General features: G+C 46.5%; 2 protein-coding genes across 2 annotated transcripts; one reads left to right on the forward strand and one right to left on the reverse strand.

Moving 5' to 3' along the window:
• Positions 1-3,335: 3,335 nt before the first annotated feature.
• LOC131848760 (coagulation factor IX-like) lies at positions 3,336-8,184 on the reverse strand. Its single transcript, XM_059198693.1, has 6 exons — positions 8,062-8,184; positions 6,777-7,104; positions 5,911-6,241; positions 5,073-5,244; positions 4,060-4,245; positions 3,336-3,800 (listed from the first exon to the last, which is right to left on the reverse strand). Exons 1-6 carry the CDS (start codon positions 8,182-8,184, stop codon positions 3,543-3,545), a joined length of 1,398 nt encoding a protein of 465 aa, XP_059054676.1. The 3' UTR covers positions 3,336-3,542.
• LOC131848748 (FMRFamide receptor-like) lies at positions 8,101-10,097 on the forward strand. The gene has a single exon (XM_059198683.1). It carries the CDS (start codon positions 8,183-8,185, stop codon positions 9,461-9,463), a length of 1,281 nt encoding a protein of 426 aa, XP_059054666.1. The 5' UTR covers positions 8,101-8,182; the 3' UTR covers positions 9,464-10,097.
• The last annotated feature ends 15,027 nt before the right edge of the window (positions 10,098-25,124 follow it).

The following is a 25,124-nucleotide window of genomic DNA, read 5'->3' on the forward strand; positions in this document are numbered from 1 at the left end:
AAAATGATAATTCGACCCTAAGACAAACCGTTAAAGTCGATTTTCAAATGTTTGTTATTTTCGAGTTAATGCAGATTGCTGGCTCCGGCGGGCGGATGGTTGGCGTGCTGCGGCGCGGGCCGTGAGTGGTGTTGGATGCTACGCGCCGCTCTCGACACCGTAGCCCCGTAGCCACGTAGCACCGTAGCACCGTAGCGCGCTGGTTACGAGACACCCACTTACATAACATTACCGTTGCAATTTCGCGACATTGAAAAAAATTCAAACGGGGACTACATTTGTTTTTTTACTACTTTTACGACTAAGTCAATGCACCAATCGATAGGGCTCATAATCCTCATTCAAATCTACTGTATACAATTTTCTCTTGTTTACACCAGACTTGAAATTAAAAAATAATATTTGGACCAAAAAAATACAGAGTTTTTTATAAGGAACGTAATACATTATATTTAATTTCTATGAATACATATTTACTCGATCACGCTTTGAAACGCCCTTAGCTGTAATCGATGGTTGTTCTTCTATGACTCCACACCATGAACAAGTAACAATGCGCTTCTATTATATATATATATTTTTTAATACTAAAATTATTTTTTGAAACTTTATATTAGTCCAATTATATATTAGTATCTTCTCTTATAACCTATGAAGTTTTTTTTTAATAATACACTTTTCAATAGATTAAGGAACATTCCAGTCGTGTGCTATGACTCCAAAAATCCTCCCCTCCACCTGTCGCCCTATTTGAATGGAACCCATTTGCTGAAACCCTCGGCTATACATTAGAGGTGAGTCGTTGTAACTGAGTGATCGCCGCTCCAACACCGCCAGTCATACATTCAATCCTTTCAGCACGAACTCATTACAGTGGATCCAAGTCGTTCGTCTCCATCGTCCGTCCAACACAAGGATACGTAATAATTAATAATGAAGCGGCTATACAGCTCCACTATTTTAAACTGATGTATACTTATGTTGCTAAATATATTTTCAATATAGGTAATCAATCCACTAATGATGCTAATACAAAACAATTTATAAAATTTCTCTACCGAGGTTGTAACATTTGTTTGTGTTCCCCACACACCCCTTTTGTTTTTCCTGTTTCAGTCTGAAAGAGTTAAAAGAGTTTAAAGTTGTGATTCCGATGAAGAATCAAACATAGCACAAGCGCAGGCAGACATCACACCTCCGGAGTGATTGTCACTACCACGGGCATCACATGATTAAGCGGTACAGTGTTATTTGTACAAGTTACGAAAATAATTACAAATAATAATTATGTGCTATTTTACGCAGCATTTCTTCAGTGACCTCCTCCAGGACATAGTGTTACGAGATTCGAATTGTGCGAGTTACATCTTGATATATACGACCGTAACATTAACGAAATAAAATAGAATATCCCTTGCAGCCTACTGCGTCAGAAAAGCTGATTCAGGCTGCGTTGTAGCGGCGATCATAAATTGTTGAACAAATAGAGATTTAGATAGGGGCGGGTGAATCGACCTCGGAGTCGGTGCGGTCATTACGCACTCTCACTCTGTATAGCATTATTTATTAGCAAACTTTGTTCACTTGGTTATTAATTTTAAGAGACATTTACGCATGCCAATAAGAGAACATTGTACATCAATACCTTAAGAATAACACAAACTCCATTGTATTCCCCCGACCCGACGCTAAGAAACCTATTTCTCAAAGAACGTTTCACATTATTTCACCGTTACTCTCAAATAAATTAGAATTAAACGTATAATTATAGTTAAAATATATTTATTATTTTGACACTAGTGGATTAGTTTTTGGTAGTCTGAATTCACACATATTAACTTAAAATGTAAAGTTACAACACAACACGCAAGTTTCTTGCTCGTTTTTCCTTTACATTACTCATTTTTCCGAATGAGCGGTACGTGAATAAGTATCACTATTCCAAAGTACAATAATGTTTATTTGAATAAATAATTAATTTATATTTCTATTTCTCATGATGTAATGCTTTTTTAAACTAAGTAGTTATCAGTAAGTTACACCGATAAGTTGATTCCACATGAAAATAATGACTTGTACATAACAAGTGAAACTGTGTCAATGTTCCGTGGACGGCGTACATTGGTTGCTGTGAATGATTCTATTACTGACTGTTCTAAGGTTTATCAAATAAAGTCTCTGGTGCAGCGTGCGCAGACGAGACGAGTTACGAATAACAACGAGCGGGGACAAATGAGAATCGGAAGAGAACATTGGTACAGTCTATGGTATTATCAATACCAAAATCTAATCAGCATGAAATTGTCATAAAAATATACATTGTATAAGAGGTACAATCATTGATAAAATTGTTATCATTCAAACCTCAACTTACCACGTAAATGCCGTCCTCAGTACCCGGTCATAACAATAAATTGTTTCGCGTGTACACTCAATCAGGATTCGTTCATGTTTCTCACTATATTGTCTTTATCTATGGTGCCACTACCATAATCTGTTAGGGCGGTCGCTGGGCGTCACACGCAACATATTCACTATACTTGATTGTTGGTAGAATTAGAAATAGAGAATAAGTGTGTCATGAGTTATATGTATCGAGTGCAGTACATATCAGACACGTAATAATATTTGTTGTTTATAAACTCAGACGACCAGCAACACAAAGGGGACCCTTAAATAATGTTCTCAATATATTCAAAATGTAACTTTTTCCATCTTAACAAACATCAAACAACAGGCTCGGCTGCGGACGACACCAACTGAAACTTTATGTATACGAGTATGTAAATGAGAGGCTCACTGTTTACCTTCACATTTCATATGTGTCACCTCTCACACGCTTCACATTTTCAATAAACAGTTACTTTTAGGTGTATTATATGTACTTTTCAATAAACAGTAATCACATTTACACATTGTGTATATATTTACATATAAATACAGTCTATTTCGTTTTAATGACCAACTTTTAGCGACCACGATAGTATCGTTTACGTCCAAAACGAATGGACGGGCCTTGAACTTTTCGTAAGTAGTGTGAACAATAGATAAATAAAGATTATCTACTGAGACGCTAACGTCACATTTTATAGCCTGCTCCTGCCTCTAAAATGCTTATCGCGCAAACAAATCTACAATATAACCGTTTAAAAGCCAATTATCAAACAATTAAGTATTAGCAAAGAATTTTCTATCAATAAAAGAGCTCTCTGTGACTCTGTCTGTATATACTAAAATACTCACCAAATATATTTGTTTTGTTGCAGGAACCAATGTGGGAGCAACGGCTGCATATTATTCTAGTAAGTATGTTTAATTACACACTTCATATATAATACAGACTAATAAATGGTGTTCACGGAATAATATTATAATAATATATGTGGGAATATATTTTTTTTAATATTTTAGGCTACTACATTTTCGTTCTATCGAATTGAATCACTATTACACAATGCATAAAAATAGCCAGATTAGATGACAGACTTCATTAGGTAGTTCTTATACTGCTAGCGTAGATATCGCGTCCAAATTAGATTCCATTATGTCCACCGTGCGGCTAGTAAGGCAAGCGTGGCGGATACCAGCGACAGCGCACCACCGGCGTAGGCCACGTGCACGTACACGTGCGGCGCGGCTGATATCATCCTCATACGTAGCTGAGTGTCCGTATTAGAGATGGTAGCGTTCACAAGGTCTGCGTAGTTGTACAGCATCGTGAACACGCTGGTCGCACCGGCGGCCGGCTGCCGGCCCGCGCTCCTCGCGCACTCCACCGGGCCCATCGACGTCACGCCCACCTGCCACAAACATAAACCTATTGCAATAAATCTACACAAACAAATATAAATCACCTACTCATGTCTTAACTAAGTTATATTGTAATCTAATTTTAATTACAATTCAGACAAAACATTGAAATTAGCGCAATATACATTTATTCCAAATACGTCAGCCTCTAGTCATCAGTCAGTCTAGTGATCGTTTAAGTACTGTCGAATTGAGAGCCTCCTGGTCGTGAGGTGGTGGTGTAGTGAAGAGAGTGAGTGAGTAGCGTGCCTGCAGCCCTTTGTAGAGCACGGGTCCGCCCGAGTCCCCGGCGCAGACCCCGCGCGGGTCCCGGGCGGGCGCGGCGCCGCACGCGCAGTGCAGCCACGCGCCGCGCTCGCACGCCGCCAGCCGCAGCCGCACAGAGAACAGCTCCTCGCCCAGCGGCGACCGCTCCGTGCGACCGAAACCCAACACCTGCTCACAAACAATGAACGCTCATATACCACAATCCGACCGCGACCGTGGCAGCACACGTAACTACTAAGATATTAATTCTCGATTTAATTTTAATTTTATAACTGCCCTCAGTTCTAGAAAGAAAAGAAATTAAATATGTGTATTTAATACACATAAAATAACAAACGAAAAAAAATACAATTCAAATTAGATCCTGAATTGTGGTACCAAATAGGTCTCCGCTCAATATATACCGTGACGAGGAGCCACGACACTGGTACTCTGCGGATACCTTCATACATATAAACAGAAATATATATAATACTTAAGTAAATCTAGACGCATACTTAATAATGAATAAAATATATATAAATTATTCTAGACGTTACTACTGTCTATTACGATATAAGAATATCTGTTAACCAGGGACATGAAAGACTACAACGCACTAGAGGCTTGGTCATAATTATAACTCAATTAGAAACAATTCACATTTAGAGTTTATTAAAATTAAATAATTTAGATTCATTAACTGTTTGATGGAGGATGCAAAAATACTAGAAATGAATTCATTTACCTGCTCTCTACGGTGGGATGTTAAACGATTAGTTCTATGTGATTATGTGGTTACATGGTTCAACACATACCCGAGGAAGATTTAAAAACATTTTTTTTATTCTGCAGTATAACTGAGCTAGTGTACAGAAAATAAAATACATATAACAATGAGTACATGGACACCAGTCTGAAGGAGAGAAAAATCTAAACAAAATCGTATACGAACACGAACCCCGCCGCGTCGCGTCCTCGTCGTGATACATTAGTAGGTATTGTAAGCACGTTACCTGTACTTCAACATTGGTGAGGTGGAGAGGGTTGTAGGTCCGCAGCGAGTGCAGGCCGGGCAGGCTGCCGTGGTGCAGCACCATGTCGGCGCGGGTGCGCACCAGGCCCAGGTCGTGGTGCAGCACCGTCACGTCCACACCGCGGCCCTCGTCCTCCTGGACCACCTTGTACCTGTCGTCGTTCAATTTATTCATTCATAAAAAACATTCTTAATGAATAACATTCTCTAAAATACATATACAACTGGATAACATATGCATATGCAATATGTATAATAAACTAAATAGAGTAACAATCAGCAAACGTTTTACGATAAGCACTTCTACAAAGTAGCAAGATGCATTCGATGAACGCAATGGACGTGTCAAAGACAAGCAAGGCTCGACCTACTAACTCGTTTCTTCTATCGCTAATTAAACTTTCGTTACCACCACACCATAGGAGTGGGCCAGTTAGCCTGTTTACCATTTCATACCTATAAAATAATATACCGTCCACGTATATTTATAGTTTCTGAGATGACTATGGTGTAGGAGATTTTATACGTCCTTCTTTAATGGGTTGCTCACACGTCCTCCTGAGATGTGACAGACTACGTCCAACGTTGACACCGCCATACCAAGGACCATTTTTGGTTATCAAACGCAAAGGAAAAGTATTCACAATCAAGCGTGACGGAAAAGAAACAAATGTGTCAAAAGATAGATAGACTCAAGCCAGCATTCATAATAAACAACGCAGCAATCGCTGGCGAGGCAGAAACAGGACACCGTTCGTCAACAGCTGACAGCCGACCTTTGACCTTTGAAAGTGACACGTTATGGACGCACATCTCACCCGGGATGTCTGTAGAGATAGTGTACTGGCGCGACGTCTCCGTCGGGGGCGGCGGGGCGGCGCGAGTTGTACTTGACGTAGGCGAGGCGCGGCGACACGCAGTGCGCGGCGGTGAGCGCCCAGCGCGCCGCCACCACCGTCGCCGAGCAGCGCGGGCTCCAGTAGCGATCGAGCAGCGCGCACGCCGCCGGCCACGTGGCCAGCGCGGCCGCCTCGCCGCCGAACACGCGCCGCCCGCCGTCCGCGCGCCGCCCGCTACTCGCAGACGAGTCGCGCAGGAACCCGTAGCGGCTACCGTTGTTTACGTGCGACCCCCCCGCCCTCACACTCACTGCGAGTGTCACGGCCATCATCAGAAGTCCATACATCATGCGTCTGTGTACTGAGTAGTAGCTGACGATATATAAAGCGACATGTCACAGGAGCTGTCATGCGAGCTGTCACAACTGCCTTCGGCTACATTGTCACGATTATGACAGACAGAATCATAATTTAGTAGAGTTTTTATTACTAGTATTTACATAACCTAATTTTACAACTAAGAACCTAAAATTAAAAAGCTTAAAAAAATATATATATAATATGATGACTAAAATATATTATTAAAAGGCCCTTTAGGCAACGTTCCGAAGATACTGGCAGCGTTCCCTCTTTGAATAGCTAGACTAATTCTTTGTCCAAGGTAGCTGCCAGCTCTTCGGTCTTCTGTGATGTCGACTAATCTTTTCGTTATTTCTTTGAAAAGTCTTATAGCGCTAGGACCCCACGGACAAGGGTCTCGACACCGAATGGGACAAATTCATATTCGGAGCCTAGACCCCTGTATTTACATATTTTGGCTTTTTCAGCCGCTTCACATGCCGCACCAGCTCTGTTGTTGGTTCCATATAAATGGGATGGGTCCAGCGTGTCTGCACAGGTTGCATCCCATACCAGCACCCGGCCCATCTTCCATGGAATTAAACTCATACCGTCCGGTCTCTTACCATCGTCTCTTGCAATACCAGTCGGCTCAAGTAGACTTGGTATGTTGACGGTGGCAAGGGATCGGCGTATGATATCGTTAAGTGCATGTCTCGAGAAACGGCCTGCACTTTTTTGGCATGACAGTCCGTGATGTCCTAGTTTGTCGACATCACTGCCACAGGGACATTTGTGAGGAGCGCAGACCTCATCATAATTATGTATGAAGTTCTAGAATGACATAACACATTAAAAAAAATATTCCAAAGAGTCTATTATTTTCGATTAATTTTAATATTTTAGAGACTTTAATGTGCACATTCTATATTATATAACGAATTTGAAACGCAACGTTTTTACACATTGTTCTGCTGTGTCCAGCCTGCAATCAGTGGAAGACTATGAACCCCGCGAGTAGAGTGGGATTCCCTGCAGAATTATCGTCTCTTTAGGTGGTCCTGATTAGTAGCCTTTTTATGGCGACGTATGCTGTCGGGGACTATCAGTTGGGTGACCAGCACTTTAGGATGATTTTCTCTTCGGCTACTGTGTTTGTATATACTCATGAACCTTAGATGTTTTTGCAAACCAAGGCGCATTTATAAGCTGTTTCAAGATATTGGAACTTGCAACAAAACCCCATAATTGTATGTAATAGCTCTAAATTGGTTTTGGCCTAGTAACTAATGCATCCCCTTGTATTTTATGTTAATTTGATCCCCCTTTTCTTTTTGTCTGTATGTCTTTCTAGAGAAAGACTTAGAAGTCAGCCGGTGGTCCATGTGCATTCCAAGATTCCCTGTATCACTTTGGGGACGAACTGTTTCTATCAGTCACTGGATATAGGTCAGTTTCCTGAATGTCACATGCAGTGACTTCGATGCATTGGCAACCATCTTCCATAAAACCAACAATTATTTATTAATGAGATACAAAGTTTAGAGACATATAGTACTTAATTGACGGAAGTTTCCTATATACGATTCACAATGGTATATTATTATAATAATAATAATATCTAATAAAATGTGAATAGAGGCTAAAACAAGGCTTAAATTTTTGCCAAGTATATCTTGCCTTCCTGCCTTGAAGAAACAAAAAAAAAAAAGGTGTAGATTAAAAGCACAGATTGCAGAGTACAATACTTTTGAAGTGAAAAGCTAACGTGATATGTTTTTCTTTATTTACAGATTGAAAATAACTACCGGAGGGCGATTGGAGGGTGGGTGCGAGCGCGAGTCTCGGCCGCGCGCTGAGCTGAGACGAGAATGCGGGCAGGCGCGGGCGCGGAGCGGGCGGCGGGCGCAACATGAGCCTGAACGCGTCGGACCCGTCGATCCAGGGCTGCGACTCGGATCTGGGCGTAGAGGAGTCCGACAAGCTGGTCCGGTTCGTGGTACACGGCGTGCTTCTCAACGCGATAGGCGCCGGGGGCCTGCTGGGCAATGGGCTCTCAGCGCTCGTGCTCTCCCGGCCGCAGATGCGCTCCTCCGTCAACTGCCTACTGGTGGGGCTCGCCGCCTGCGACACCGTCCTCATACTCACTTCCATTCTACTTTTCGGTCTCACGGCCATATATCCGTACACTGGACGGCTACGTTACTACTATTACCACGTGTGCCCGCATATAACTCCGTACGCCTACCCTATCGCCAATGCGGCGCAGACCATGTCAGTATATCTCACCCTGATCGTCACCGTGGAGCGATGGGTTGCCGTCTGTCATCCATTTCGAGCCAAAGCGCTGTGCACATCGTCGAGAGCCCGCTGGTATGTGCTCGGGACGGCGGCTTTCGCTCTCGCTTACAATGCACCAAAATTTTTCGAAGCGGAAGTGTACACCAGCGTCGACGACGGCGACATGATCTATTGCGTGAGACCGGACTGGGAATTCCGTACGGAGGCTTACGTCGCAATCTACATTCATTGGATGTACCTGATCGTCATGTACATCATTCCTTTTTCCGCGCTCGCCGCGCTCAACGCCTGCATCGTCCGACAGGTGCGACGCGCCCAAGCCGAGCGCGCGAGGCTGTCGCGCGTGCAACGCCGGGAGATCGGCCTCGCCACCATGCTGCTGGTCGTCGTGCTCGTCTTCTTTCTGTGCAACTTGTTACCGCTGGTGACCAACTCCTTCGAGCTGTTCTTAGAGAACCAGCTAGAGAAGCTGGATCCGCTGGTGAAGACCAGTAATCTAATGGTGACGATCAACAGCAGCGTGAATTTCGTCATATACGTCATATTCGGAGAGAAATTTCAGCGAGTATTTTTGAAAATGTTCTGCGCCGGAAGGCTACGGCGCCGCGACTCGCCCGAGCACACGCGCGACGACTCGTTCGCGTCGTGCGGCGAGCGCGTCTCGATGCGCATGACGCGCAATGGCACCTTGCGCCGCTCGGAGGTGCGCGCGGCGCGGCCGGCGGGTGGCGGAGGCGGGGGGGCGGCGGGGCGGCCGCGGCGCGCACCCTCCCCCGCACCCACCGTGTACTATCCGGCGCCGCTCACTGACGTCACCAGCGCCTCGCTGCAATCCGACACGCTGCCGCCCTCCGCCGCGCGCTGGAACGGACACGCACGAGTGCACTTCTAGATGGTGAATCGAAAATGTTTGCAAGAATACGAATTATTTACTGTTAAATATAAATATGATCAACAGATTATTGGTAGGTATCTTCTTAATCGAGTCACGACAAACCCAGTGGTCGTGACATGAATGTGAACTAAGTGAACCTTCGTAGACGGTTCTATATATATATATATAACTCTGTGTTGTGATGAAAGACATCGAGTGCTCGTCCGCGTCCGACCGTCAGTGACGTGACACGTGTATGTGTATCAATATGTACATAAATATATAAACAGTGAACCATTGGAGCGTGTACACTAAACGAACCTAGCGAACAAGTACGAAGTGAACAATAAAATAAGAACGTACTCGTTGTATTGTCACAAATATTTATTAATCATTCTGCTGATGAGAATCATTGTGTAAATAGTGATATATGTAAAGATTACTGTTCAATACAAAAAATACTTCAATGTGTCGATAGCTCTAAGAGTCAAATGCGACCTAATAAGATAAATAAATAATTTAATTGTGTCTCTAATTTTATTTACCAAGTAATCATTCTTAGGTACACAATACATATACATACAACTTACCTTTATAATGTTAGTAAGGTTTATTATCCTTACTAATAATATAAATGCGAAAGCAACTACTGACGCTGGTTTATCTTTAATGAAACACATTTTTTTTTTTTACTGTTGAGAGAGGTCTCAGGATGCTATCGGTGTGAATACAATCAAATGCTTTTGAGGTCACAGAATTGTGACCTCTCAAAAGCATTTGATTGCGTTAATCACGAAACACTCTTACTCAAACTAGAACATTGTGGTATTAAAAATGAAAGTTGGTGAAATCCTATTTAGATAATAGTTGTTGAAATAAATGTTGTAAGGTCCGAAGGTTCTAGTGTTAAAATGGGTGTTCCTCTAGGGATATATTCTTGGTACTTTTTTTCATTATTATTTTTTTTTTTAGTTTACATAAATGACAAGAAATAAAGAAAGAAATATTTTATTCAGTGCAATGTAAAAAATACAATATAAACAACAAACGAAAAAAAAGAGCAAATAAAATGTACATATAATTAAACTTAATTTACCATAATTAAAAATAAACATAAAATAATCATTTTTTACATCCAATAATGCACTGAAATGGCTCCACTCAGCTTTAATGTATGTCCTAGGTGAACATACAGCTGGTTTTCAGTGGCACCAAAAATATATATATAAAAGGGGGGAGAGAGAGGGCACTATTTAAAATATTATTGATAATAATTAAAACAAAATTACAACTAATAAATACAAACCAATTCATATACTAGAAATAACAAAATAGAATAAAATAACATTAATAAATATAAACATTAAACATATATATATACAACTACTTTGCCGTAAGATTTATAGGTTAAATAGTACATAGATAATTCTTGTATAGTTTTTTAAAGGTGAATAATGATTTGGCGTTCCTAACTGGCGGTGGAAGATTGTTCCAGCATTTCTTAGCAGCGTACTGGAAGCTACCACGAAAAGCAGCTGTTCTGTATCGTGGACAAAGTAAAAGAGAATTTTTTCTTATGTTACGCTTTGAAAAATTTAATTTATCATACAGATATGAGGGCTTTTTACTGTGTATTACGCCAAAAAGCAATGAAGCAAAATGTAAATTTCGACGTGCTGTCATATTTAACAAGTTATTCTGTTCCAAAAAGGGAGTGATATGAGCACGACGAGCAATAGAAAAGCAAAATCGAGCACATGCGTTTTGGATACGTTGTATCATTTTCTTAGTTCGAGCTAAAAGGCACTCCCCAAACACATTATCAGCGTAATTAAACTTAGACAACACTAACGCTTCGCACAATTTGATTCGAATATCAACAGATAAGAATTCACGCAGCCTGTACAGTACTTTTAGTCTGTAAAAACGCATGATATCCAATATATGTTTTTCGAATTGTAATCTCTCGTCCATAACAAGACCTAAATTGCGTGCATATGTCACTTGTTCTATATGATTTCCAGACAAAACAATTTGTGGTTTACGGGCATTAATATCAGTTACTTGACGTTTGGAGCCCAATAATATGAACTTCGACTTACTGGGATTAACAACTAAACAATTTTGTTCACACCAAGAGGCTAAGCGATTCAGATCTTCATTTATTCTATTTACTACCGACTCAGTTGTATCCGGTTTTACAGATATGTATAATTGAAGGTCGTCAGCATATAAATGATAATTAAAATTTTGAATAGTGTAAGTAATATCAGTCGTATACAAAATAAAAAGGATAGGCCCTAGTATAGAACCCTGTGGGACTCCTCTGTTCACAGATAATATAGCAGAGGTTGACACATTGCCACTGTCATCATTAGTTTCAACATACTGTGTGCGGCCGTAAAGATAGCTGGGAAACCAACGCAAAGCATTATTATCAAATCCATAAGCTTTAGGCTAGCTTTGATAATAGGAGTGAGGTATTAATAGTCTCAAATGCACGTGAGAAATCTAGCAGTGTTAATATTGTACCATTACCACCATCCCGCGCAGTCAAAATATCATCCACCACATCCAATAAAGCAGTGGTAGTACTACGAGACTTTCTGAAACCGGATTGTTTTTTAGGTAAGATACTGTTTGATTCGAGGTATTCTGTCATTTGTATACAAATAGCCTTTTCAACAACCTTAGACATAAAAGGTAGAACATTAATAGGCCGTAAATCTTTAAAATCCTTTGGATGTTGCGTCTTTGGAATAGGTCTAACTTTGGCTAATTTCCATAAATCAGGAAACACACCGCTTTCAATACTTTTATTTACTATGGCAGTAATTATATTTAATGTACGGGGTAATGTAATCATAATCATATCCAAAGTTATACAGTCAGCGCCTTGCGCATTCGATGAAAAAGATTTAATTATATTGTAAACTGCGGTTTCAATTAATGGTTTTAGGGTGAATACAGCAGAACCAAAAGTATTATTTTTAAAATAATCAATTAAATTACTGTCAGCATCTTCTTTTCCAGGAAGATTAAGAAAATGTTGGTTTAAGCTATCAGGTTTATTCAAATATGCGGGAAGTTCAAAATCTTTTTTGTGAAAATTAACTACATTATTTTTGATATTTTTCCATAAGTTACGTGCATTATTTAAGTTTTTATTGATATTATCATTAAAATATGCGGCTTTTTCCCTAAGAATAGCTGTACTAATAATGTCGTTTAATTCTTTATAGTATTTTTTGTGCGTTTCTAAATTAGTAAATTTACTCCTAGTATGCGCCTTATCTCGCAAATTAATAATTTCTTTAATAGTGTAGGTTATCCAAGAATATGAACGTTGTTTCATTTGTATACGTTTTATCGGAGCATGTTTATCAAAAAGACCCAATATATTTCTATTAAATGCATCCAACATACAATTAACATTTTCATAGTTAAAATCTTCCCACGGAATAGAATTAACATCTTCATTAAACCATTCAAGATCTATGTTCTTTAAGGATCTACAAGTAAACGTCCTGGGACGTGGTTTCAGTTTTCTAACATTAAGAACACAGGTGACTAATGCGTGACTACTAAGTTCCGGAATATAATTTACATCAACATTGGAAACGTTCATGTTTGAGAATACTACATCTATTAATGTTTCACTGTGATCAGTGAAGTGAGTAGGCTCTTTAACAAATTGTGTGTGATTAATGCAATTAAAATAGTCAAAAAGTTTTCTTGTGTTAATATCAGAACTGTTTAAAAGATTTACATTTAAGTCTCACGACAAAACAATATCATCAAAATTACCCAGAGCTGTGATAGATTCACTAAGGGCATCTATAAATGTATCTACATTAAGCCACGGCGGGCGGTATGCCGTTCCAATAGCTAACTTGGTACCATTGAGATTAAGACTCAGCCACATTTGCTCGACAGAAGGTGCGCATGGGTGAGTAATAGTCCGCGCATTAACTCCTTGTTTAAAACTCAACTCCTCCGCCTCGCGCACGCACGTTAAGGGGTCGCGGGATATGACGTAATCGGTATCCAGGTACTGTGGGTGCACGCGCCTCCTCGCCCTCTCTAAGCCAAGTTTCATTGATAGCAATGTCTCAACATAGCAACAATAAATTCATCATGTCGCGTACCGAGAGATCCGGGGTTTAACAACCCAACAGATATTTTTTTTTTTTTAATGAACTGCAAAATGTAAGAATATGTAATAAGAATCTGTTTACTATGCAGCAAGTATCTACTGAGCTGTTATGTGACGCCAGTCCTCTGAATAAATTGGTGCAAAAATATAGATTTTGTGGAAAAATGTCAAATAATTTGAAAAGTCATCATTATTTTTGTGTGTAGTGGTGTATAAACTATAGGCAAAGCTTACATCATTGTGTAGTTGTGTAGTCTCTATACATAACAATAACATATAACTTTGTAATATAAATGAGTAGATTATAGAAATAATATTTTTTTTTTTTTTTTAATCTTTTATGTATGTACTTAGTAGCACAAATGAAGTACTTTACATTTGTTAATAACCAGTATTATAGTACGAAATTGGTTTAATGTAATTGTTAGATAATAAAATATTAATATACAACAAAAAAACTATTTCAGTAAATTTAAAATCCCATAACAAAACGTATACAATAAAACCGTACAAAAAAAGACTTATTTTCCTTTCAAAAATAAACATAAAATAATTAGTTAGAAATTCATTATTATTACCATTTAGTAATAATAACAAAATTTTACAACACAGTAGCAGCGTCTTGCAGATATATAGTAATATAAGAGAATAACAATTGTAACTTATATACCAACACAAGAACCAACATTAACATTAACCAAAAACTTTATTAAAATCATTTTCTGAGCGTATACGGTGACGTGGCGAACCGTGCTCTATACGGACATAAATTTTTTCTTCGCGAGTCCATAAATATTTCCACTGTACGCGAAGAGATTCCACCCGAGCCTTATAAAAAAGTCGACGATTGGTTTGAGTTAATCTTTCGTTAACATAGATGCGTTGGTCAGCCAAGGCCAGACCCAAGCCAGCAGTAGTGATGTCACGGCGGACACGTGCAGCGGCTAACATTTGATCGCGATGTGTACGGCGTGTCAAACGCACCACTAGGGCGCGTGGCCGGCTAATCGAAGAATTGTCACTCATCGTACGTTTAAATGTCCCGGCACGCTGAGCGTCTACGATGTCTCGTTCCTCCAAAACTACGCCCAACTTTTGCGCTACGGTAAGTGCTAAGTGAATACCGCGCTCGTTTATGTCCTCCGGGATCCCAGCTATCTCGATGTCGTTACAGAGTAACTCTTGGTCACGATCATTAAGTTCCATTTTGAGTTCGGAAATTGTCTGCTCCAAAACAGATGTAGTGTCATTAGTACCCTCGTAACGTTGCTTTTCCATTTCATTAACCCTTGTAGTCAGCGCGTCGATTTGGAGCTGACATGACCCTACAGTAACAGTAAGGTTCGAAATTGTGGTACGGAACTTGTGCATTTCTGTTCTGTACTCTTTCATCTCCTCACGCAGGAGACGGATTTCGGTAACTAGTTCAGAAAAATCGAACGATGCCGTTTCAAGCGAGCATGATGGTGTCGGCGATGGCGGTGACGTCACTGACGATTTATGATTGGCTCGATTGCGTGTTGTGACATTGCAGTATACTGTTTTAATTGGAGTATCAGTGTTATCCTTTTTGGGTATCTTATTTTTTTTTTTTACATTCCTGACATTGCCAGTTATTTTTATGTTCAGCAGTCATTGTATTAAGAAATCTTTTTTTTTTTTCACTGACAATCACACACGTTATATCGTAATGTTTTAAGCATAAGCGACATTTTAAAAACTGACGTGTTTTAATAAGCTGTAAACATGCAGCACAAGAACCATAGTTCAGCACGGGTGGCGACATCTTGTAAGCAATAGCAGTACTGTATTATGCAAAGCAGTCTGGTGTAATTAGCAGAGACTAGCGTCAATTGCGTATTACTAGGTGTAGTTAGATGATTATTTCAGTATTTAAGGTTATGCTACTAAATGGAGATAAAACTAAGTGTATTAAATGTACGCTCCAAACATAAATATAATGTCCAAAATACAGATACTAATATAATATATATATATATATACAAAAAAAAAAAAGTATATATATATATATTAATATATAATTTTTTTTTTTTTTAATCTCCAAAAGGGAGATTATTCCATAGCTGAGCAGCACGAAACGAAAAGGAGTTACCCATAAACTGAGTTCAAGTGTTAGGAAGTTTAAGGATCCTTGAGTGGTTTTTGGCAAAGGCGTTTGGGACGGGAAGAGGGTTTATGTATATTAAGTTTGAATAAAGATTATTTCTATTCTAATCTGTCTGTCTGTCACGCCAAAACTACTGAACCTATTTAAACGAAATTTGTTACAAAGATAGCCCCTTCTCAGTATAATGGAGATACAATAATCAAACTATATAATATAAAATAGCTGATATTTTTTTTTTTTTTTTCGCCCCTGAAGAAACAATCAGATTTGGAATTGTTTTATTCCAAATCTGATTGTTCATACCCGCAAGTATGTCTTCAGTAACGGCGGCTGTACAGGTATCGACGTCTTCTGATGCAAAGCAGTACTGCTTCCATGGGTACGATGCGTAAAATTCTCGCAATCTGTCCCAATCTGCAGACTTATAATGCCACATACGACGTTGACAAGGAGGTCGGGATATGACAGGTTTTGTGCGCAGTACCTGGGATCGGATAAGGCAGTGATCTGAAGTGATCTGAAGAACTAACCAACCAGCACTGTAACTAAAAAAAAAAAAAAAACCCAAAAAAAAAAAAACCCAAACACTACGTCCAGCGGTAGAGTGACAGTGTACACATCATGACAATCCGCCATAACAATCGGGAGCAATGTGGGTGACGCGCAGTACATGCCTGTATACACCACGGATTACATATATAGGGCATGGTAAGATACTGGTACTGACCGTCAGGGGTAGTCAGTACGCCAATAGTAGAATTAGAATTAGAAAGTAGCTTAGTAGTAGTAGTAGATGTCTGTATGCCATCTATGATACTGATGTAGTAGTGATAGTGTCATCGCTAAACTTGTAATAATAATGATAATATATTTATTATCAGGCTTATTTTTCCATTTTCTTAGTATTACAGATTTCTTTTCTTATAATTAAAGTTAGTACTACTCATCAACGCCCTGAATGCGTTGTTATACTGAACGCGAAACCCGCTGCAGGACTTTCCGGGGTATGCAGCCCACAGATTACAGACGTAAAGGATGTATAAAATGATGTAAAGTTATGAACAATAAATAAATCAGGACAATTATCCCCTCCCCTCCTCAATACGCTGACGACGGAACGGAAAAAAAAAAAAAAAAAAAGGCATTGCTAAACGTCACATGCTAGGTGCTTGTTTGTTTGTTGTTAACAAACCGTAACAGTACCACTATTGCACCTTAGATGGCGCTCAGTCGCAATATCAAATCATCTCGAGGTCACTATCGCAACATAGATGGCCTCCAAACGCAATACCAAAGGAAACTATTGCACCCTTACGCTAGATGGCGACTGTGGCAAATATAGACGGCGGTACTATTTCGTTGTCAGCATATAATATAAATATCGGAGGCACTATCGAAACCTGCGGTTTAGGTTTAGGTTAGGTTTTATTTTTTTTTTCCTATTTGGCCTACCTCCCCACCGCTGTTTACAACAGGGTGGGCCGTCGTCTAGCTAGGGTCTTATGCTAGGGGGATAGTCCAAATAAGTACACTTAGGCCCGGATATTAATTTCCAGGTTTTTTACAGTTTTTCTTAGACGCATAACTAACTTAATTCCTAGGGGTACATATATGTTATGTTTAGGGATTATACAACTAGGGTTTTCTTAATATTATTGCTTACATCACTATCTTTTATTTCTATTTTACATTTTTATTCTTTATTACTACTATTCTTATTCTATCCTTATTGCTACTTATTTCTTATATATCTAATGGTTGTATAATCATTATACACCTCGATATATCATCTATTGCTGTGTGTTTTTGTTACTATTTTTATTATTGTTTTTGTAAACTCTAAAAATTTTCCTCTATAATTTCTATTTGTGATTATTTCATTATAGTTACTTTCTTTTATTTTTATACCTAGCTCTATTTCCAAGTCCGTCCTTTTGGCTCCAAAACGTGGGCATTGTGATATTATGTGTGACAGTGTCTCGGGTGTCTCCTGGTCACAGGGACACGTCGGGTCCTCCCGGCACCGAAAACGATGCAGATATGCCCCGAACCCGCCGTGTCCCGTGAGCAGTTGGGTGGTGTATTTGTCGACGGTGATTTTTCCGACAGTCCTGTACGCCTCGACTGCGCTAGGGAAGAAGAGTTTCGTCACGGAGGCAGTCTCGCCTGACCGGTAGCGCCTATCCCATTCAGCAATCGTCCGATCTCGGATCAGACGTTTGGCGAATGAGACCGGACACCAGTCATAGTCTGACCTCCTCTTCGACTTTATGGCCGCCTCTTTGGCAAGATGATCTGGTTTAGGTTAGGTTAGGTTAGGTTTTGCCCCGGGACTTTGGGGGCCCTAGGTAGGGAAAATGTGGCCTGCCTCAACAGGCCACACAGAGTCATGGCCATACGGGCCATAAGAGGCTACCGCACCATATCCGGGGAAGCGGCGGGTCTGCTGGCGGGGTCTCCTCCGTGGGACTTGAGCACGGAGCTCCACGCGTCAGTGTACCACTGGCGCGCGGAGCGACGTTCCATGGGGGAGGCACCCGCTGGTCACGAGATTGAAGCGCGGAGGTCCGACTCTCGGCGGATCCTCAGGATCGAATGGCGGGCGAGGTTGATGAGCCCGTCAGCCGGCCTGAGGACCATCGAGGCTGTCCGTCCCACCCTCAAAAGGTGGATGAATAGGAGATGGCCACTGACGTACCGCATGACACAGATACTGTCCGGGCACGGCTGCTTTGGGCGGTATTTGTGTCATGTGGCGAGGAAGGAGCCGACGACCGGCTGCCACGAATGCGGAGGTGTAGAGGACACGGCGCAACACACGCTGGAAATATGTCCAGCGTTTGAGAGTGAGCGCCGTGTCCTCACACGAATAGTGGGGGACGATCTCTCGCTGCCGAATTTAGTTCGGAGGATGGTCAGTAGCGAGAGATCGTGGCTGGCGGTGAGCTCCTTCTGCGAGGAAGTTATCTCGCGGAAGGAGGCGGCGGAAAGGGAGCGGGAGTCAGCTCGTCCCGCTTCCCTCCGCCGCAGAAGAGCCAGGCCTAGAGGTGGGAGCGTATCCAACTCCGCCCCCCTCTATCCCCCACTGGGGCCGGGGTGACTGCCTTGAGGGAGGCAGTCCCCCAATCCAAAGGCCCCGGAGGTGTGCGCGTGTACCCACACGCCACCACAACGGAGTAGGGCGAAATAGGTCGCCCTAACCACAAAACGAGATGGGGCCTGCCCTACAACATCTACAGGGCGGGCCGTCGCCGTCGGAGCTGGGGTAGAATGCACTTGCGAATCCCCTGGCTCCGGCATAGGCGCTCGTAGGTACACCGTGTGGTTTTTTAGTGGGTACAAGACCCACACACCACCTCGCCATCCCTCCGGCGGGGTGACGGTCTTTTGAAGATTTTTCCACACGTTAAAAAAAAAAAAAAGGTTTTGCCCCGGGACTTAGCGTTCTGGTCCATGTCGGACTCGATTACGCTGGCGGACGCCGACACGGTGCGGTTGGCGAGGTCGCGGCCCGTCTCTCGGGCCAGGTCGCGGGCATCTCGGCCCTCCTCAGCGTCGTCGACGCGCTCTACGCGCTCGACGCGCTCGATGATGATGGAGGACGAGATGTCCGGGTGCCTGGTGTCCACCGAGGATGGACTCGCGAAAACGGCCGTGCCGAAGCGGCCGCACGCGGATGGACCGGGCCCTTCCGGGGCGGCGGGCGGGAGTGCCAAGCCGTCCAAGATCCCCTGCCCGTCGTCCGGGAACGGGGTGGTGTTGATGGTACCTGTGGGCCCGGAGAGTCCGACCACGTCGCCGAAGTCCCGGCGGCAGGACAAGAGAGGAGAGGACGGGACGTTTATACGTCCGTCGGGGGTCCCTGTGGGGAAGGGGAAGGTCCCCCCAAAGGAGGACCCGCAGCCTGTGGCCGTTTTCAGGGCGGAGGCCCAGAAAAAGCTGGGGGTGGCCTTGGACACGGTTCACAGGTGCGGGAACCTGAAGGGGGCTGACCAGAGGCGGCTGAAGGAGTCCATCGGCTCCGTGTTGATGATAGCAGAGGAGCTGGACAGCAGTGCCGTCGTCAACAAGGACTTCACCGCGGGTGCCGTCGAGCGCCGGAAGTTGGAAGGACAGGTGGAGGAGCTCCGTAAGGAGAATAAGGAGCTCCGAAGCCAACTCCAGGCGCTCCAAGCCCAGATGCGGCAACTCGCGGCGAGGTCGGGGCCGCAAACCCCTTCAGCCGCTTCCCAGGCACCACAGGGACCTGCGAGGGAGAGAGCACCCGGCCCGGCCCCGGCGCCAGTGGATACTGAGGACCTGCGGGCGGAACTCCTCCGCTCGACCGGGCTGATGGTCGACGCCCGATTCCAGGAGTTGAAGGAGATGATCTCACGAGTGCAATCCCTTCAGGAGGCGTCGATCCGCCCGGTACACCGCCCGCCGCTGCAAAGCGACGGGCAGTACGAGGTTTTGTCCCGCATCCCTGGCGCAGGGGGACCGGGCTTCAGAGACGCTCCCCATCTGCGGGGGGCGCGAGGGGCGGAATTCCCGCCGCTTCCGGCGAGTCAACCTACCAGCCGGCCTGCCTCTGGCAGTCAGCGGCCGGGGCCGTCGGGCGCGGGGCGCGCAAACGATGGTTGGAGCACGGTGGTGCGACGGGGCGGCAAAAACCGCAACGTCTCTGAGAGGCAGACTCAGAGTACTCAAAGTACTCGGAGGACCTCTGGGGCTCCCTCTCAGGGGAAGAAGGCTAAGCCGGCCCCGCCGTCGCCATCGAAATTGCGTGCGCCGCGATCGGCGGCTGTGGTCGTCACACTCTGTCCGGAGGCAGAAGCGGCGGGGGTCACTTACTCCGCCGTCCTCAAGGAGGCGAAGGATAAAATCAACCTCGCCTCCTTGGGGATAGGAAGCCTGCGCTTCAAGACCGCGGCTACTGGGGCCCGGATCCTGGAGATCCCAGGGTCCCAGACGGGAGAACAGGCCGACGCGCTCGCGTCGAAGTTCCGGGACGTCTTCCCGGAAGGTACGGTCCGCATCGCCAGGCCCACCAAGACCGCAGAGATGAGGGTCATGGGCCTGGATGACGGTACCGACCGGGAAGAGGTAGCGGCCGCCGTGGCACAGCACGGTGAGTGCACGGCGGACGCCGTCAATGTCGGGGAGATTCGGCGCGGCGCGTCGGGCCTGGGCACCTGCTGGGTGCGGGCCCCATTGGCCGCGGTCAAGAAAGTGACGACGGCAGGGCGGATCCGGATCGGCTGGGTCTCAGCCGCTGTGGAACTGCTGCGGCAGAAGCCACTCCGGTACTTCCGGTGCCTCGAAAGCGGGCACGTGCTGGCCAGGTGCTCGCACGAGGAGGACCGGAGTGGCTTGTGCTACCGGTGTGGGGTTCCCGGCCACAAAGCGGCCGGATGTTCGGCGGCCCCACACTGCGTAGTTTGCGCAGCGGCGGGTCGCCCAGCAGACCACCGGGTGGGGGCCAAAAAGTGCCCCCAGTCCCGGTCCAAGAGAGCGAGGGGATCCGCACTGTCGTCGGCCCGCGGCAATGGCCGCCGGGGAGAGGCTGAGGTGATGGACACCGGTCAATAATGGCAGTCCATCGCCTCCTGCAGGGGAATCTCAACCACTGCGCGCGCGCCCGAGATCTGCTTCTGCAGAGCGCGGCGCAGTGGGGAGTTGACCTTGCAGTGGTCGCCGAACCATATCGTGTCCCACGTAGTGACCATTGGTTCGGCGACCCCTCTGGCCTGGTGGCCATTGTCGGTGCGGGCAATCCCGCAACCCCGCTCGTCAGCCGCCTATTCGGCGGAGCGGGGTACATAGGTGTGAGTTGGGGGGAAACCGTCGTTGTCGGGACATACTTCTCTCCGAACAGGACTCTCGCCGAGTTCGAGCAGTTCATGGACGGGCTGGGGGCCGCTCTTGAGCTATACTCGGCCCGTCCAATGATGGTGATGGGGGACTTCAATGCCAAATCCACGGCATGGGGTTCCCCCATCACCGACTCTCGAGGCAGGGTCCTGGAAGACTGGGCGGCCGCGGCCGGCCTGGTGGTGTTGAACCGAGGGTCGGCCGCCACGTGCGTGAGACAGCAGGGGGAGTCGCATGTCGACGTATCCCTCTGCAGTCCAGCGATCGCACAGAGGGTGCGGAGCTGGCAGGTGTTGGATGAGGTGGAGACTCTATCCGATCATCGGTATATCCGAATAGATGTTCTCCCCTCACCCGTAGCTCCGCACCCCGGTCGCCAGGAGAGGAATGTCCCACAACTCCCCAGATGGGTGTTGAAACGTCTGAATAAAGACGTGCTGATGGAGGCTTCCATCGTCCAGGCCTGGGTTCCCATACCGGAGGGGCCTGTGGAGGTCGACGCAGAGGTGGGCTGGTTCGGCGAGGCTCTGTCGCAACATCTGCGACGCGGCGATGCCCCGAGCCGGCCCTCGACCTCCTAGGCGTCAGGTGTACTGGTGGTCGGAGGAGATAGCGGCGTTGAGAGAGGAGTGCTCCGCCGCCCGCCGCCGGTACACCAGGCACCGCCGACTCAGGCGGGGCCGCGACGCCGACGAGGAAGCACAGCTGTACGAGCAGTACAAAGAGAGGAAGAAAGCTCTGCAGCTGTCCATCAGCAGGGCCAAGGAGACAGCCAGGGAAGAACTCCTGGAGACCCTGGTCAGGGATCCATGGGGGCGACCTTATAGGTTCGTCAGGGGCAAATTACGCCCCTGGGCGCCCCCCGTGGCAGAGGGTCTCCAGCCGCAGCAGCTGGAGGGGGTGTTGGAGGAGCTGTTCCCGAGACAGCCTCCCTTCACACCTCCTCCGATGATGCCGCGTGGCAGTGATGGAGAGGCCAGCGGCGTCAGCGCTGCTGCGGTTCCTATCATCACCGAGGAGGAGTTCGCCGCGGCCGTGGATAAACTCCGGGGTAAGAATGTCGCCCCGGGTCCGGATGGTATCCACGGCCGCGTCCTGGCCTTGGCCCTAAACACCCTAGGGGACCGACTCCGGCGCTTGTTTAACGCGTGTCTGGAGTCGGGACGGTTTCCCAATCAGTGGAAAGCGGGTAGAGTGGTCCTGCTCCGCAAAGCGGAGCACCCTGCAGGTTCGGTGGTTCCCTCGGCGTTCCGCCCCATAGTGCTGTTGGACGAGATCGACAAGCTCTTCGAGTGAATCTTGGCGGGCCGACTCGTCCAACACCTGTCCCAGGTAGGTCCCGATCTCAGCCCGAAGCAGTTCGGGTTCCGAGAGGGGCGCTCGACGATCGACGCGATCTCGCGTGTGCGCTCCCTCTCGGAAGAGGCGACGTCCCAGGGTGGGGTGTTGTTGGCGGTCTCGTTGGACATAAAGAACGCCTTCAACACCCTGCCCTTTGCGACTATTAGGGAGGCGCTGAAATACCATCGCGCGCCTCCCTATATTCGGGACGTGATCGGGGCCTACCTCGAGGACAGGTCTGTGCTGTGCACGGGGCGGAACGGCGTTGTAGTGCCGAGGGACATGCAACGCGGTGTTCCACAGGGGTCGGTTCTGGGCCCGATCCTGTGGAACATCGGGTATGATTGGAACCTGCGGGGCGCCCTTTTAACGGGCACTGACCTCGTGTGTTACGCGGATGACACCTTGGTCACTGCCCGGGGGCGGGACCTACGGGAGGCTACCCGCTTTGCCGCGGCAAGCGTGGCGCTGGTCGTCGGCCGAATAAGGAGGCTTGGGCTCCAGGTGGCGCTGGAGAAGACCGAGGTCCTATGTTTTCATGGGCCTCGGCGCGCGCCACCTCCGGATGCCCAGCTGGTCGTCAGTGGCCAGAGGGTGGGGGTCAAGCCCTGTATTAGGTATTTGGGGCTTGACCTGAACAGCCGTTGGAGCTTCCGCGCTCATTTCCGGAACCTGGTCCCTCGCCTTATGGCAGCCGCCGGCGCTCTTAGCTGGCTGCTGCCAAACGTGAGGGGCCCGGGAGAAGGTTCCCGCCGCCTATACCTCGGCGTGGTGCGGTCCATGGCCCTGTACGGGGCCCCCATCTGGGTGGGGGCCCTAGGCAGGGAAAATGTGGCCTGTCTTAACAGGCCACACAGGGCCATGGCCATCAGGGCCATTAGAGGCTACCGCACCATATCCGGGGAAGCGGCGGGTCTGCTGGCGGGGTCTCCTCCGTGGGACTTGGTAGCGGAGCTCCACGCGTCCAGTACCACTGGCGCGCGGAGCGACGTTCCATGGGGGAGGCACCCGCTGGTCATGAGATCGAAGCGCGGAGGTCCGACTTTCGGCGGATCCTCAGGATCGAATGGCGGGCAAGGCTAATGAGCCCGTCAGCCGGCCTGAGGACCGTCGAGGCTGTCCGTCCCATCCTCAAACGGTGGATGAATAGGAGATGGCCACTGACGTACCGCATGACACAGATACTGTCCGGGCACGGTTGCTTCGGGCGGTATCTGTGTCATGTGGCGAGGAAGGAGCCGACGACCGGCTGCCACGAATGCGGAGGTGTAGAGGACACGGCGCAACACACGCTGGAAGAATGCCCAGCGTTCGTGAGTGAGCGCCGTGTCCTCACACGAATAGTGGGGGACGATCTCTCGCTGCCGAATTTAGTTCGGAGGATGGTCAGTAGCGAGAGATCGTGGCTGGCGGTGAGCTCCTTCTGCGAGGAAGTTATCTCGCGGAAGGAGGCGGCGGAAAGGGAGCGGGAGTCAGCTCGTCCCGCTTCCCTTCGCCGCAGAAGAGCCAGGCCTAGAGGTGGGAGCGTATCCAACTCCGCCCCCCTCTATCCCCCACTGGGGCCGGGGTGACTGCCTTGAGGGAGGCAGTCCCCCAATCCAAAGGCCCCGGAGGTGTGCGCGTGTACCCACACGCCTCCACAATGGAGTAGGGCGAAATAGGTCGCCCTAACCACAAAACGAGATGGGGCCTGCCCTACAACATCTACAGGGCGGGCCGTCGCCGTCGGAGCTGGGGTAGAATGCACTTGCGAATCCCCTGGCTCCGGCATAGGCGCTCGTAGGTACACCGTGTGGTTTTTTAGTGGGTACAAGACCCACACACCACCTCGCCATCCCTCCGGCGGGGTGACGGTTTTTTGAAGATTTTTCCACACGTTAAAAAAAAAAAAAGGTTAGGTTAGGTTTAAGGAGGCTCTACCCTGGAGAGTGACTCTATCCCGAGTTCGGTCACGTCCCTGATGGTCCGGAACCTCCGGCTCCAACAAGAGGTAGGCGAACTCCGCAAGGAGGTGGCCGAGCTCCGCACCGCAAAAGTGGCCGGGCCGGCGAAGAAGACGGATGCACCTCAGAATGAGGAGCTGGGCACCTTCAGGGCCCAAATTATGAGAGATGTTGGCGGCACTGTGCGCACAATTATGGGTAAGATGATGTCCCAATTTATGGAGGAGGTGAGGGGAAAGATCGACAAATCCCCCTCCC

The sequence above is a fragment of the Achroia grisella genome, unplaced genomic scaffold (genome assembly GCF_030625045.1).
Source record: "Achroia grisella isolate CSIRO2021 unplaced genomic scaffold, CSIRO_AGI_Agris_v1 utg5850, whole genome shotgun sequence".
Classification (NCBI taxonomy): Eukaryota; Metazoa; Arthropoda; class Insecta; order Lepidoptera; family Pyralidae; genus Achroia; species Achroia grisella.

Coding starts and splice junctions, on each gene's coding strand:
- LOC131848748 (XM_059198683.1), top strand. CDS start 8,183: ATGAGCCTGAACGCGTCGGACCCGTCGATCCAGGGCTGCGACTCGGAT.
- LOC131848760 (XM_059198693.1), bottom strand. CDS start 8,184: ATGTTGCGCCCGCCGCCCGCTCCGCGCCCGCGCCTGCCCGCATTCTCG. Junction 7,105..8,061: donor CCGGTAGTTATTTTCAATCT/GTAAATAAAGAA, acceptor ATGTCATTCTAG/AACTTCATACATAATTATGA. Junction 5,245..5,910: donor TATCTCTACAGACATCCCGG/GTGAGATGTGCG, acceptor GAACGACGACAG/GTACAAGGTGGTCCAGGAGG.